The following is a 15217-nucleotide window of genomic DNA, read 5'->3' on the forward strand; positions in this document are numbered from 1 at the left end:
CTATTTGAAGACAATAATAAGACAGGTTGGAAATAAATTAAAGCCAGTGAGCAGGTGCCCCTGGGATCCTGGTGGCAGCTCACCTTAATTACCGCCGTAGTGCATAGTATTCGAAATGAATGAAGCTCGCATTTTTAACTGTACAAACCCTGTTCCAAGGTTTCGGTGCATGTTACTCCTCCGGTTCACCCACCCACCCTGTGCTTGTCACCCCCATTGTGCACTCAGGACACTAGGTACTAGCCAGTTAAGTAGCTTTCCCAAGGCACCCCAGCCAGCAAGTGAGTGGCCGGTGGGAATTCAAACCCAGATCCCAGAGCCCCTTTGCAGTCTCGATCCTCCTCTCACCCCGGCGTGGTGTTCGAATCCAGACTAACCCAGAAGGAACACCTGGGTCTGTTCACTTGCCTGCATGTCGGGGGAGGCGGGGATGAAAGACGGCGGCTGCAGAAGGGAGTGACATCGTTGGCGCTTGCTGTATCATTAGCTGACTTCAGACTTGGCCATTTTCTGATCATTAGGAAACAGACTATATTTAGATGGACCAGGGGAGGAAGAAAAGGAAGGAAAACTGTTCTATAGAAATTCCTGGAAGCCTTTTTTTTGTGCCTCCTCCTGCTCTAAGTCCTGACCTGTCTCTCTCTGCTAAGATCTCCTCTTCTTTTCAGATTCTCCTCGCGGTGTCAAACCCTCTTTGCAATTCCCAGTAGCAAATGAGCTCTAGTGGCCTGAAAGATAGGCCTGTGCAGGAACATCAGAGGAGGGGTGCAGGGTGACCATTAGGAGGGGAAGATGAAAGCCTCGTCTCTGTGAGCTCCCTGGAAGCCAGCAGCAATGCCCGAGGAACAGAAATGAGCCTATTGCCCCTCGACTGGCTGAAATGGGCTTGGTTTTTCTATTTGCACCGGCTGGCAGGGTTCACCAGGGACAACGAGCCTTGTTTATAATCTACTAATAGGAAAATGGTACTAGTCCTTTCCTTGTAGTTCACCATCCTATATACTGAAGAGATTTCCTGTTTTAAGAAATGGTTAAGAATCCTATCATATCATATCTGGGAACAGACCTTCACGCGGGTTATCAGCACCACTAGAATGTGTCTACCTAAAAATCTTAAACCTCTACTGATAGCGTTCTTTAAAATCCCAAAGCTTGGCTCAGCAGGAATAAATACCCGCACTTTCCTCCCAGGCAGAACGTTCTTAACTCCAGCCGTGTCAGAAGCACACAGACCCCTACCCACAGTTGCCCATGGTCACCCCACACAGGGTCGCCGGCTTTTCTTGCTTCAGTTGGCTCATTACCTAGACCCGAGTCCCCTGGGTGGAGTGCAGTACTATTTCCCGTGTGCACTTGCTTAGGTGGGTGCCAGGTAGAAGTTGTACAACAGCTTTTGTGTCTCTGAGAAGTGGAAGGATGGCCTTGCTGCTCTCTGCGGGGATGAAGCTCCGATTTGGGGATGGAGCATACCCAGTGTTTACCAAAGATACCAGATCAGAACTCAGTAACTGATTTTGACTTGACTGTTAAGTATGTCTGCTTGGTCATCCTTAGGTTTGGATTGGTAAAGGAGGTTTTTTTCTAGAAGAAAAAGAAAGCGGAAAATTTCTTGGGTTTCTCTTACACCGATTCTCACTGCCTTTTTCTAAGGTCAGGAGAGAAGGGAGCCAGGGGTCTTGGATTGTGGCTTGAGGCATGAGCTTGGATAGCATGCCACTTTCTGGATGTTGGTTTTATCATCTAGAATGTTGGGGATTTGGAACTACAGTCCCAAGTCTTTAAGGTCTTATGGTCCCTTCCAACTCCCCAAAGTCTGTGGATCTGATTGTGGTACCCATGCAGAAATTGTTTCTCCTAGACTCCTGTGAGATTCTGCTAAGGGAACATTCAAAGGAGCTGGCCCAGGGGTCCAGAGGATCCTTGTCCTAACGGGCTCCCAGCATTTGGCTAATTGAATTTACCCCTCCATGGTTGTAGCTGCTATGCTGGACATTCTGTGACAGGGGATGTCTACATGAAAACTCCCATGTAGACCTGAAATGTCACCAGTGAGCAGATTGGCATATTCAGTTTACCTGGGTGGCTCAACCATCCCTAGAGCGGAAGCAGCATTCAGAAATGACATAGTATCTCCATAAGCCATCCTTTCTGATGCTAAGTGCTACCTCTAGCGGAAACAGCTTTTCCTTTTTTGAAAATGAACAGAAGTGGTTGCTGTAGCTCAGTGTTCTGTTCCATGTTATTCAAGATGCTGTGCCATGAATAGCCATGCACTGCGGGATACATGGCTTTAGTGCTCAGGCTCAAAAATATATATCCTTTCTTCAACTATTGGCACAGTTCATGAAACTGCACAATTGGAAAACCGTTCCTGAGGGATTTACCTGAGCTAATCCTCTTTTCATTTTGAAGAAGTTCAAGTAAAGTTGGTGGCTCAACCAGATGCCTGCCTTCCTAAGAGGCTGAGAGGGTTGTAGAAGGTAGGAAAGAGGATGGGAGGAGTCTGGGGAGGTAAGAACAGGAGGAAGGAACAGCACAAAGGGGAGGCTTGTCATCTTCCATTGAGCTAGAAGCCACCTCATCCCATCTGAATGGGGTGTGATTGGCCACTGGTGCAGCTAGGATTTGAGTTCCTTTGACACTGAAGTCCATTGCTGCCATCTTCCTGCTGTGCTGGGGCCACCCCTGTTGGGTTCCTGCTGGGTAGCACCCACCCTGTCTCCCAGTGTATTCACAGATTGCTCTGAAGCCTGGTGGGGCCTGACCTCACGGAGTCAATGACATTGATGATGCAGCACGATTTGAGGACTAGACACAGTGTGGGTCACAGGTGCTAACTTCACATTTACTAAGCATGTGAATGGCAGTTAGAATGGAGGCCATACGTGTGAGCAAGAAATAGCCTATAGGGTTGCCGTTGGGTTGAAAGAATGGCAGAATTGGTGAGGTTAGAGGAGAGGTCAGTGTCCACAGTTGAGCAGAGGCATGCCATGCATGGTATTAGTGAAGATGGGAAATGAGCCAGGCTCGTAGGAATTCTCTGAAAAATATTAGCGCGGCGGGATGTGTAATTATTGTCCCGAGCTGCCAAAGCTTGATCGGAATGTAGTTGTTATTCAGAAATAGCTTTTAAAGCATACGTGCCTGCCTACTCTTGCCTTCCTGAAAAATAGAAACGCTTTCATCTCGGATCTGGTTTGTTTCAGAATGCTGGGGCCTCTGGTTTTTTGTTCACTAATTGTCTAAATTGGCTTTTACATATTGCTCATAACAGTTGAATTAAAAGTTTAATTGGTCATTTAGCAGGGAAATTTATATTCTTCTACAGATATAACTGCCTTCTCGAATGTAGCCCTTTGCTGGGAGGAAGGGATGCTATATCCATGTCACAGGCTGTAGGTTCTAACAGTCTTGTTCTTCAGGAGATGGGGTCTGGGGTTGGGGAACCTCGGGTCCAAGTGTTAGCCCCCTGCTAGGCAGCCTTTCATGAACCACAGGCTGTGTTCCTGGATTCTCCTCGTCTAGGTCATTAATCAGCAATCTGACTGATCACTCAGTGCCCTGGTGTTACTTTGCTACTATTTATTTAAAAAGCTATTGAAGCACAAGATGGATAGACAAAAACACAAATCATATGTGTAGATCTCAGTAAACTAAAGTTGAATACACCTAGGTAACTATAGCCAGATCAAGAACTAGAACATGACCGGCCCCCAAAAGCCTCCTTTGGGCCCCTTAGTCTTACCTGCTCTGAAGGGTGACCTGACTGCTAACATCTTAAATTAGTTTCACCTCTTTTTGGACTTGGTGTAAATGGAATCTTACATTAGGTACATTTTTATGTCTGGCTTCTGTAAATACTATGTTTATGGGATTTGTCCATATTGTTCGGGGTAGTTCTAGTCCATTCCTTCCCAATGGATTCCACTTTGTTCATTTCAAAATGGCAGATTCAGAAGCCCCAACTCCGTTATTCGTTCAGGGGTATCCAGTAAAAGTTAGAAAAAGTTGAAAGTTCTATGCAATGTAAAGTATTTTTATAATTTGGGAGGGAATAGACTTAAAGTGAAAATGGAGGGGAAGAGCCCGAATTGGGGAAGAAAATGGTTCAGCTGCAAGGTCATGTGAGTGGGAAGTCGATGGACTTTGAGGTCAGCTGCCATGGGAGCCACATATTAAACTTGATTTCTTATGATTGCTAACTGAGTCACTCTGCTAGATGGCTTGATCTCTCCCATTAGTTCTTATTTTTTAATGAATTCACAAACACTTTCAGTATTCCCATAAAACCACATTCTTCCAGTTCTTCCCATAAAACCACCGTTCTTATGGTGGCCAGGAGTGGTTTGTGCATCTGCATGGATCATGTCTCCATGTTTCCTCCCATCAGGCCCTGGATGGGGATTTCTCCGAAGACAACCGCAATAAGTGTCGCATTGCCACTGCACCCTTGATCGAAGCTGTGGAGAACCTGACAGCTTTCGCCTCCAACCCTGAGTTTGTCAGCATTCCTGCCCAGATCAGCTCCGAGGTAGGCAGTCTTTGCAGCAAAGGTAATATTGGGGTCTTTGGCTAGTCTGTGTGGCACCAAATGAGCACAAACAGTTAAGAACTCCAAAGGCTCTGTCTTATAGGGTGTTATGTTGCCAGTGACGATACGTGCACAGAGTTCATGAAACTCAAGGTATGCCCATCACTTAAGTGTAATGTGTTAGCTTTATGTGTTAAGAACAAGCTCTGTGTCCAGGTTTGGGGCTGATTCTTTCTTGGTATGTGCCATATTCACAAATGATATTTAAGAGAGAACGTGGACTCAAGTGCTCGCTATCCAGGCTCTGTGTGAACCAGCCTCCATGGTTTCCTCACCCTGAATCTCTTTCTGAAGAACACAGGGAGTGATTGGATAAAGAACAGGAACTTCCAGAGCCCAACTGATTCACTTAATCTGAGCATTTCGCCCTTGCCCCTTATGCTGTCTGTTCCCAGGGCTCCCAGGCACAGGAACCAATCCTGGTCTCAGCCAAGACCATGCTGGAGAGTTCGTCGTACCTCATTCGCACTGCGCGCTCCCTGGCCATCAACCCCAAAGACCCGCCCACCTGGTCTGTGCTAGCTGGACACTCACACACCGTGTCTGACTCTATCAAGAGTCTCATCACTTCTATCAGGTGAGTTTCTCCTCCAGAAATTGCTAGGTGCTTGCATGGGAACAGGGCAGAAGGAGGATAAGCCCAACAGGACTTTGATTTAACAGCAAGGTAGCCGATCGTTATTATCATCTTCTTGTTTGGCTCTTTGGCACAACAGTAGCTAACTTAAACACTCACTCTATGTAAGAAACTGTGTTACCTTATTTCTTCATCACAACAACCTTGTGACGGCCACCATTTTACTGATGAGAGAATTCAGGCAGAAAGGACTTAGGGAGTATTCCCATGGGTATTCCCCAACCCGATGGGCCTAATGCCAGTCCTCACCATTGTACTCCACTGTCTATACCTAGGAGCTTAGGCAGGGAACACCACTGTTTATTTAGGAGGATTTGAAGTTACCTTATTTTGCTAACAAGGCAAAAAGAATATTCTAGGTCCCACAGTATCTCTTGAGCATCGCTGAACTCCTTGACGATGGTATGAACCTAAAAAATCCCCAGAGTTGGTGTTACATCTCTGAAGTTGACCAGTGTTAATACCCCACAGCATGGAATGCGTTCTTTTCCTTAGCTGGACTTAGCTTTTTGATTGCTTTTGAGACTCAGCAGCCTGTTCTCTTACCTAATGCCTTATAAAGGGAAATCCACTAAATATCTGAACTCCTACTGTAGGACTTTGTGAGTAGTATGCCATGTGGAGAGTATAGTATGTTTGCCCTGGAAATAGTCCTGACCTGTTAAAAAATAAAAATAATAAGGGTCCTATGCTTAAGCCAGTGACATCTAAAGAGCTTGATCAACAGGTGCCCATCATCAGCTGGAAATAAGGAACAGCATCATAGCCATCCCACGAGAAATACAGTTAACAGAAGTGTTAAATGAAGAAATGCATGGGCTCTGCAGAGGGGTGTTCCCAAGCAAGGGTCCGAGATCCACCCCTGAAATGTAGCAATCAAATGTGGTAGAAAGTAGACAGGGGCCCCCAGCCCACCTTGCTGTGGCAAGCTTTGGGACTGAAACCCTGAGGAATCTCTTTGAGCTGCCCTGTTCCTTCCAGGGACAAGGCGCCTGGACAGAGAGAGTGTGACTACTCCATCGATGGCATCAACCGCTGCATCCGGGACATTGAGCAGGCCTCACTGGCAGCTGTCAGCCAGAGCTTGGCCACAAGGGATGACATCTCTGTGGAGGTAGGCCAGAGCTCTGTGGCCAGGTCAGGGGTCTCTGGAAGTGCTCAACGACGTCAGCACTGGGCCTCAGGGGGTGGGGAATGGGACCGCAGTGCATTTTTTATGTTGGCATTTTGTCACTGAAGCACCTTCTCCTGGAACCCACCTGGGAAGTTTTTGGTGGAAGTAAGGCACAGGCTGAGTAGAGAATGAGGGTTTGGTGAAGGAACACATGGGCTGCTGGTGTGGAAATGACGAATAGGGTTAAAAGTTGGGGCGGGGAATGATCAACGTCAGATGAGAGTGTGTCAGTAAAGTGTGGTTACCGTGCTCAGTTTCACATATCGGTAGAGCAGGGCAAGGCGTGTAAATGTTGACTGTTTCCTTGGAGCAGGGCAAGGGGTGTAAATGTTGACTGTTTCCTTGTTACGTTTTATCAGTGCATTTTTTGACCATGGGGCGTATTTAGCATTAAACTCTACACGTCTGGTCCATTCAGAGATAAAGGGTTCTGTCCTAAGTTACCCAGTGTCCAGTGTTGCAAAACCTTTGCATTCTATTTTTAATTCAGAGCCATGGCCCTTTCTTGCCGATTTTTTCTATTAACCTGTCCAAAGGCCCTTGACTCATACTTCTTCCCTCTGTTAGAAGTGCCTGACACTCGGGAGGTGCTTAATAAATATGGATGGTCTGTTTACTGACATGTCTCCTACCGCCCCTGAATTCATCAGCAGTGAACTTTGCCCGCTGTCTCTAAGCAGTGGGCCCAGAGATGGTCTTGCTCATTTTTATTAATAGAGCTGTTAATTTTACTCCAGCTCGGCCCCTCTCTCCCACTGTCGAGAAAAGAAAGACGAAAAATCCTCCTCCTTGGCAGACTGTTAGGGTTTTTGTCACCCTTTTATTAAAGGAGGGCCCTGCACGCAGAGCGGTGTGCCTGTCCGAAGTGCCCGGCTTGATGAATTATTACCGAGGGAGCACAGCCTTTGCTTATCACCCAGATTAAGAGACAAAGGTGACCGGCACCTCGGAACCGCCCCCTCGGGCCCCCACCCTTCCACCACCTATTCCAAAGCATATCCTCTGTCTTCCCTTCCTCCCTAGGAAGAAAAGCCCTCCCTGAACTGTGCATGCTCCCTACTAAACCACATTTATTTTAATAAGCCGTCTGTAGTAAGATAGTAGTGCTGAGATATTCTTACATTGTTTTTAGGGTTTGGGGGAGTTTTTTTGGTTTTGTTTTTTGTTTTTTTGAGAGAGCAGGAGGAGGAGCAGAGGGAGAGGGAGAAGCAGACTCCCCGCTGAGCAGGGAGCCCAATGTGGTGCTTGATCCCAGGACCCCGGGTTCATGACATAAGCCGAAGGCAGACGCTTAACTGACTGAGCCCCCCAGGCGCCCCTATTCTTACATTCTTGACTATAATCCCACGACAAGCAGAAAGATGATAGTGAACTAAGTAAGATCCTTAGAAGTTTGGGTGTTTCTCTTCACCTTCCTCCATCTTTCTATCTCTGTCTCTCTTTTTCCTTTGTATCCCTAGGTCTTTGTTTTCCATGTGGCAGGTTAGATTGCTCTCCTCATTACCTAACCTCAGCCCGGAGCCGCCAGCCTGTATGCAGCATTGTTCAAAGAGAAAGCAGCACAGCACAGGCGGGAGTCTGATTTCTGACAAACAGAGCATTGTCGCTTTGTCAGAAATTACCCCGTTCCTTGCTGGCATGGGAGGACCTAAAATGTTCAGTGTTGTGATCTGTTAACCCTGAACCCATCAAGCAGATTTCCTAGGAAGAGTCCTACAAAGGATCTCATCTGTCCTGCTCCCAGCTGCTAATGTGCACCCGGGAATGCCTCATCTCCTTCATATTCCAGCATCATCCGATGCTTGGCCTCATCTCTCCACGGCACGAGTTCTGTTCTGTTCTCTCAAACCTGAGAAGAAATAGCTTGGGGGTGCGATTTTTGATGTTTGCACCCACATCACCAAATACAGTGCTCTTAGAACCTGAGCTGAGCTCAGGGTAACTCACCTGGCATTGCCAGTGTGCTGTCTGGGAAATGGTCCTGCTTTCAGAGAGCTGATCTCATTACCCTATGACCCTTTTCTCCCCTCCCCTCCCCTCTCTCCTCTCCTCCCTCAAGGGGTTCTTAGTTCTGAGGACACAGCCACCTGGATGTTCCCCCAGACGTTCGCTCTCCCCATTCAAACAAAGTTATCTTCCCTTCTTGGAAGGGAAATGTTCCTTATTTCCAGTAGTTACTTGAAATAACTCCAAGTAAGGATAGCAGCAGCATCACATAATACTGTGTTTGGTGTGAGTGAGGAGCCAGCAGGAAGAGTTTTCTTTGGGCCTGCCTTGTGTCATTCACTGGAAGTGTGGGGGCTCTAGCCCAGGGGAGCTGAGGGTCCCTGGGAAGGGCGAGGTGGAGTGGTGGCTACGTGGTTCATGCAAGAGAGATTTTCTCTATTATAGATACAGTGGATGTCTTGGTACCCATTTTGCATGGCCCCCCCTTTGTCCTTCTCATGGTCCTTTTTATTTTTAAACCATTAAGTCTACATGGTGAATTGCGGTAGGGTGAATTTGACAGCTCTCTCTCCTTATCAGGCCCTGCAGGAGCAGCTAACTTCCGTGGTCCAAGAAATTGGGCACCTCATCGATCCCATCGCCACAGCGGCACGGGGAGAAGCAGCTCAGCTGGGACATAAGGTAATGTCCCCTGGGAGGACACCCTGCTGAGGGTGTGCGTGAGTGATGAGGGGGTGCGGGGCGTGGGCTTGGTCACTGACCACCTCAGGATCTCCTTTCACCTAGAGTCCAAACAGAAACTGGAGTGACAGCTTTTGGGCAATGGCCAGACTTCCCAGCCAACAACACATTTACAGGCTCTTGACCTTTACTGGATGAGCCAGAGACAAACGTTGACATTGCTAGTCTGCCATCTGTCGTCTTTTGTCCCTGGCTGGCCGGCCTCATTCTCGCGTGTGTTTAGGGGTATATTTTTCTTCCATGGCTTCTTTTTTTTTTTTTAAAGATTTTATTTATTTATTTGACAGACAGAGATCACAAGTAGACAGAGAGGCAGGCAGAGAGAGAGAGGGAAGCAGGCTCCCTGCTGAGCAGAGAGCCCGATGTGGGACTCGATCCCAGGACCCTGAGATCATGACCTGAGCCGAAGGCAGCGGCTTAACCCACTGAGCCACCCAGGCGCCCCTCTTCCATGGCTTCTAATAGTGCCCGTTTGCACACGCGAGGGAGCAGAGCAAACTTGGAAACTTTGCTCTGGCCCACTCCAGAGGAGCCCCTCCACTGAGAGCTCATACCCACATCGGCCAAGTACTGACTAATGTTTTGTCTGTTTGGGGTTCATTTAGCAAATCCTTCAAGGGTCCTTGCCTTGTCCAGCAGCCTGTGCCTCAGCAGAGAGAGGGCAAAAATTGGATTTCTAACAGCCTCCAGGGTTTCCTAACATTTATTAGTGCGGACATCAGTATCAATGGGCATATCCAGAAGACCCAGTAGCCAAAATCTTTTCAGCAGGTATTGATTTTAGAAAATCAGCTTTCTTGCTTCTTCACATTGTGGAACATCTGAAGGGCCTGCTACGCTTCCTGCTGGTCCTAAGGAGAGGTTTTTGAGATTTACAATGTGGCAAAGTGTGGCAAATTTCATTTCTTGGCTGAGTTGCTTTTTAGTGAGAAAACGGCTTGTCCGCCTGTGTGAGGTGGTTTTGAGGTGGTTTGGAGGGTCGAGGGGCTGGCCTGGGGGCTGGGGCTCCACTAGCCAGTGGGCTGGAGTGCTGCCCACGTGCCTGCTGCAGGGAACTGAGCCTTACAGAGTAGCCAGACTTCATTTCATCCGTTACTTTTGATTCCAGTAGGAATTTTGTAAGAAACCATATCTAGATTTCTAGGGCAATGATCCTTGTCCCTGTCCATATAGTATTAGCATGGAAGATTAATTCCTATGTCAGAGGGTGGCGTCAAAAGAACAATAATATATTTGTTTCATTTGAATTGCAAACTTATTCTTGGCCCTTTGGCTAAACTTGTCTCACTTTCTGAAAGAGAGTTCTGGATGAAGGAGGCCTCTGGCCCTCTCCAGGAGAGTCCTGGACGGGGAATTGATCCCAGCCTGGTTCCAGTTCTTCATGACAACACTCGGGTGCGGTCCTAGGTCGGCTTCAGATCACTTGGGTGATACTTGCAAATTCTCAGACCACAGGTATTAGTTGCCTAGAGCTGCTATAACAAATACTACAAAGTGGGTGGGCTTAAACCAACAGAAACTTGATCTCTCACAGAAGTCTAAAATCAAGGTGTCGGCAGGGCCGGACTGTTTCTGGAGGCTCTATGGGAGCCTCTATGATTCTATGGGAGAATCTGTTCTTTGCTTTTCTAGCTTCTGGTGCCTTCATTGTATTGTGCCAGCGTCTGCCTCTGTGGCCACGTCTTGTGCTCTTCTGTTTGTCTCTTATTAGAATACTTCTTAACAGATGTAGGACCCACCCAAGTAATCCAAGATGATCATTTAGAGATGTTAAATACATCTGCAAAGACCTTTCTTTCCCAGTAAGAAGGTGCCAGGGATTTGGACACAGACATACCTTTTGGGGGCCACCACTCAACCCTTTCTGCCACCCTAGGCCTGGTGAAACAGCATCATGTACCAACTACTCAAAATTCTGTGTTCTTTCAACTTCTTTACTAACCCAGGAAAGCTAGTTCCTATTCTGTCATGTCTCGAAAACGGAAATTGTTACAATTTTTTCTGAGCTCCCGAAGTACAGGAAAAAGAACATCCTTTCAAAAACTTCCGCCCACAGTCCATGAAGAATAGTGACACCTAGCACTTACTGAGTGCCTACTACATGGCAGGCATTGTGCTAAGTACTTTAATATATGCTCATTTAATCCTTCTAACAATCTGATGGAGCTTAGTGCTATTATTAATCTCCATTGTATGGAGAAGGAAACAGAACTCGGATAACAGGAAGCAGATTGCCGAAGCTTTCTCATTAAGGAATTGACCCACAGGATCCAGATCCAGTGGCCCTGACCCTGGAGCTTTCTCTCACCAGCACCCGGCCATGGTGCCTCCACCCGCAGCTGGGTTGTGTTTAATTAGTCTCAGCACACAGCAGCCCTCGACGTTGTACAGTTGCATTGATGACATGTACTTCTAAAACTAAACAAGTTAACCTAGGGGGCACCTGGGTGGCTCTTAATTTCAGTTCAGGTCATGGTCCCAGGGTCATGAGATCGAGCCCTACGTCAGGCTCTGTGCTCAGCACACAGTCTCTTTGAGATTCTCTCTCTCCTCCTTCCCCTTCACTTGTGTGCACTCTCTTTCTATAGAGTTAATTATTTAAATCTTTGGGGGAGAAAATGAATCTAGAAAATATGTAAGATTCTAAGGCATTAGACATCTTAACTCCTTTAACACGTGACCCGTCCTGAGCCCTGACGCCTGATGACCCGTCAGTGCACTATGGTTCCCTTTGATGGCGATACTAGGGCCCTTCTAGGGGAAGAGGATGAAACCAGGCAAATGTGCCGGGCCGACACCTGGAGTTGTGCAGACTGGGTCTTACACAAAGGTGTTTGGCCAAAGCAGAGACTGGGGCCAACATCCAGCAAGTCATGTGCTTCGGTATCAATCATGTCTGCCCCAAGGATAGGCAGGCCCTTTAAAATTTGTACCAAGCACCATAAAGGCCACCAATAGCCCTATTCAAGTGCTTTGAAACCACCTGTAAGGAACTATAACCGAGGACAAAAGAGTAAGTGTATGTTGATTGCTGGCTGATGGTCTGCCTCATTGTTAGCACTAATGAACTTTCATATTTTGGACTCCCACCTTGTCCCAGCCATCACCAGCCCCACAAACCCCCGTCCCCTGCTTCATTTCTGACTCAGCGACCACACCACTCATGCCAAGTGGCCTTCCTGCCCACGGCCCCATCACGTCCGTTCCTCCTCTGCACCATGGGAAGAAGCATTAAGGGAAATGGCTGGCTAGAGGCTTGAACTTAAATACCCTTGATGGAAATAATTTAGCGATTAGTAATTGGCACACACTGTGGGGAGCAGAATGGAAAAGCGTGATCAGGGTCATGGTGTTTTATCTGAGCGAGACTGATGGTGATGTCTCAAGCAGATCCAGCAAATGTTAAAAAAGCTGATGTTCTAGATGTTGGGTAGATGGGTATTACTGTAGTATGCTCAGACTTTATTTTAAATACTTCATGGAACCACAAACAAATACCAAACAATGAGCTTCTAAAATCCAATATCACAGCCCTAGCAGAGCTGGGCTGAAAAAGAGAAGTAGCAGGCCGTGGAACGGAAGGCGGGGAGCCTGGGCTGTGGACTAGGATACCTGTTTCCTGTCACGGCTCCACATCGTGGCTGCGTGGGGTGGAGAATTTACTTCATCCACCTAAGCCTCGGTTTCTTTGTTTGTATATACCTCATAGAATTGCTAAGCCTCGGTTTCTTTGTTTGTATATACCTCATAGAATTGCTCTGGGGAACAGATGAAGCATGGTCAGCCTCTAGCAGAAAGCCTGGAGTGTGGGATATGCCCAAGACATGTCTGTGACATGTGACCCTGCCCGGCCGGTGGGTTCTCCTGAGCACAGAGGCACCGTGGCATCACCTCCTGGGGAGGCCTAGGCGAGAACAGTGGTTAACCAGCTGGAGAGGCTTTTCTCTTCTCCCAGGCTGGACTAACCATGAACAGAACATTGAGACCAATACGAAATCATGTTTGCTTTTATTGCAAATCCACATTAGGTCAACATGCTCAAGGTAGAGGGCAGTTGGACTGGCTTCTCGAAAGCCTTAGCGCTCAGGCTGCTTCTCTTCGTGGCCCCATTCCCCTTCCCCTCCCACTTCCCTTCCCCTCCCCGCTCCCCTTCCTTCTGCATCCCTAAGATGCTCATCTCTGGCTCTTTAGAAAGCTTTGCTGTTGATGCAGTCAAAATTTGTAAAATTCTCACACCCAACTCTGGATCACAGAGCAGATTTCTTAGCACTTCTGCCTGATGAGAGACGAGACAAAGAGCTCCCCAGAGGAAGTAAAATGCAAGCGAGAGTTCGTTAAGAGCAGGTACTTTTAAAAGTAAAACTGAACAATGAGTAAGGTCTGAGGGGCTCATGTATAACATGAGGGCTCTAACTCCTGATAGTGCATTTAATAATAGAAAAAAAAAACCAAAGTAAGTTTCAGCACATCTACCTCGCCCCGTGCATCATCCCATCCCTGTCTCAGACCCCCGCTCCCCACGAGTGGGGCCCCTAAAGGAGATACGTGGATTTACATGATGCATCTGTGGTTTTTTGTCTTGAAAGGTGACACAGCTGGCCAGCTACTTCGAGCCCCTGATCTTAGCTGCAGTTGGTGTCGCCTCCAAGATTCTGGACCATCAGCAGCAGATGACGGTGCTGGACCAGACCAAGACGCTCGCAGAGTCTGCCCTGCAGATGTTGTATGCAGCCAAGGAAGGTGGAGGAAACCCCAAGGTATGGTTCAGGATCCTGGGACCCACCTAGGGCTGCTGAGAAGCTCTTAGATATTCCTCGGTATTGAGTCCCTCCAAGGACAATACCTCCAGTTCTTGGTTGATAGTATGTGACTTCCCACTCAAAGGTGGGAAATAATCTTTGATTGGCCTTCCGGGGAACCTTGAAGAGGAACGTCAAGAAGTATACCTAATTAAGCCTTTTTGTTAAGTGATTTTTTTTTTCCCATGACAGAATACGTAGGCAAGCATCCTTGGGAAAGAAAAACATTGGGGTGGTTATTTCAGGAATAAAAATTAATACCTGCCAGGCACCTGCTCAGTGTTGACACCCAACTTGGGCAAAGCAAAGCTCAGTTGTCTTCCAGAGAATATCGTTTCCATTCCTGAGACTCAAGTTCAATGCAAAACGTAGGACAAGGTCACCCATGGCATGTGTTTCTCTTGTCTTGGATCAGCAGTTGCCTATGAAAATCTCCCTTACTAGTTCCACCTGGGACATTTCCTCAGCCTGATGTGTCTTGTCACCCAGCTTCTTGAAGTGGCTGAAGATGGTGACGGCATGCCATCTGCTCTCAGGGATGATATCTGTGTCTGAGTGATGGTTTTACTTGTGAAACCATCTTGTGCCATAAGTTCCCCCAGGGTTCTGGTACCTTGAGAGGAGGTTGGAGGCTCCTCCTGCTATTTGTACCTTCCAGCAGGTGCCTCCATGTAGTCAATCTGAGCTTCCTGGGTCCTCACCTCAGCAGCCCGTGGGAACACGGGTTGGAATGATTTGTGTGGGATACTTGCCTCTAAGCTATAGGAATCCCTATGATGTGCATATTATTTTTAGTGTGCTTTGTTGCAGCTCTAAGATCTTCACATCTGTAACATGGTACAGCAGAGAAGATTCTAGAGTAAGAGTCAGAATCACAAAATAGTAACCTTGGAACTCACAGTTACTGACTGAGTGCTGGTTCTATGTCATCTCTTCTACCCTATATCCTCTTGATATTTAATCTTCGTAAAAATCCCATGGTGTATGAAGGTTCCCATTGTACAGATGTGGGAACTGAGTCTGCTTAGGTAAGTCATCCTGCATCACAGGAGAAGTGGATGTGGAGTCAGGACTGAGCCTACACCCTCTGGAATCAGAAGCTGACTGCCCACAGCAAGGACTGGAGAGAGGTCAAGCAAAGCTGCAGGCAAGAGGCCACATGTGGCTAGTTGGTCTCACAAAAAGAAAGTATTTGGCACACGAGGGTGGCTTGAGGCATGCTAGCAAGGAGGAACAGCACATACAAAGGTGTGTATAGGGTTATAAAAGGATTGTGGTGTCTTTGGAGAATAGTGTTCAGTCTGATGTCCGTGGAACATATAGAGAGT

The 15217-nt window shown here is 47.4% G+C and overlaps 1 protein-coding gene across 7 annotated transcripts in view; it reads left to right on the forward strand.

Annotated features, from left to right (window-relative positions):
* The window catches only part of TLN2 (talin 2), a 431106-nt gene that overhangs the window by 338650 nt on the left and 77239 nt on the right, over window positions 1-15217 (forward strand). For all 7 annotated transcript variants that reach the window (XM_047736618.1, XM_047736620.1, XM_047736617.1 and 4 more), the window contains 5 exons: window positions 4391-4531; window positions 4987-5168; window positions 6210-6342; window positions 8929-9030; window positions 13677-13847. In XM_047736618.1, the coding sequence (XP_047592574.1) occupies window positions 4391-4531; window positions 4987-5168; window positions 6210-6342; window positions 8929-9030; window positions 13677-13847 (729 nt within the window). The remainder of the gene's footprint in view (window positions 1-4390; window positions 4532-4986; window positions 5169-6209; window positions 6343-8928; window positions 9031-13676; window positions 13848-15217) is intronic.

This window comes from Lutra lutra, chromosome 7 (genome assembly GCF_902655055.1).
Source record: "Lutra lutra chromosome 7, mLutLut1.2, whole genome shotgun sequence".
Taxonomy (NCBI): domain Eukaryota; kingdom Metazoa; phylum Chordata; class Mammalia; order Carnivora; family Mustelidae; genus Lutra; species Lutra lutra.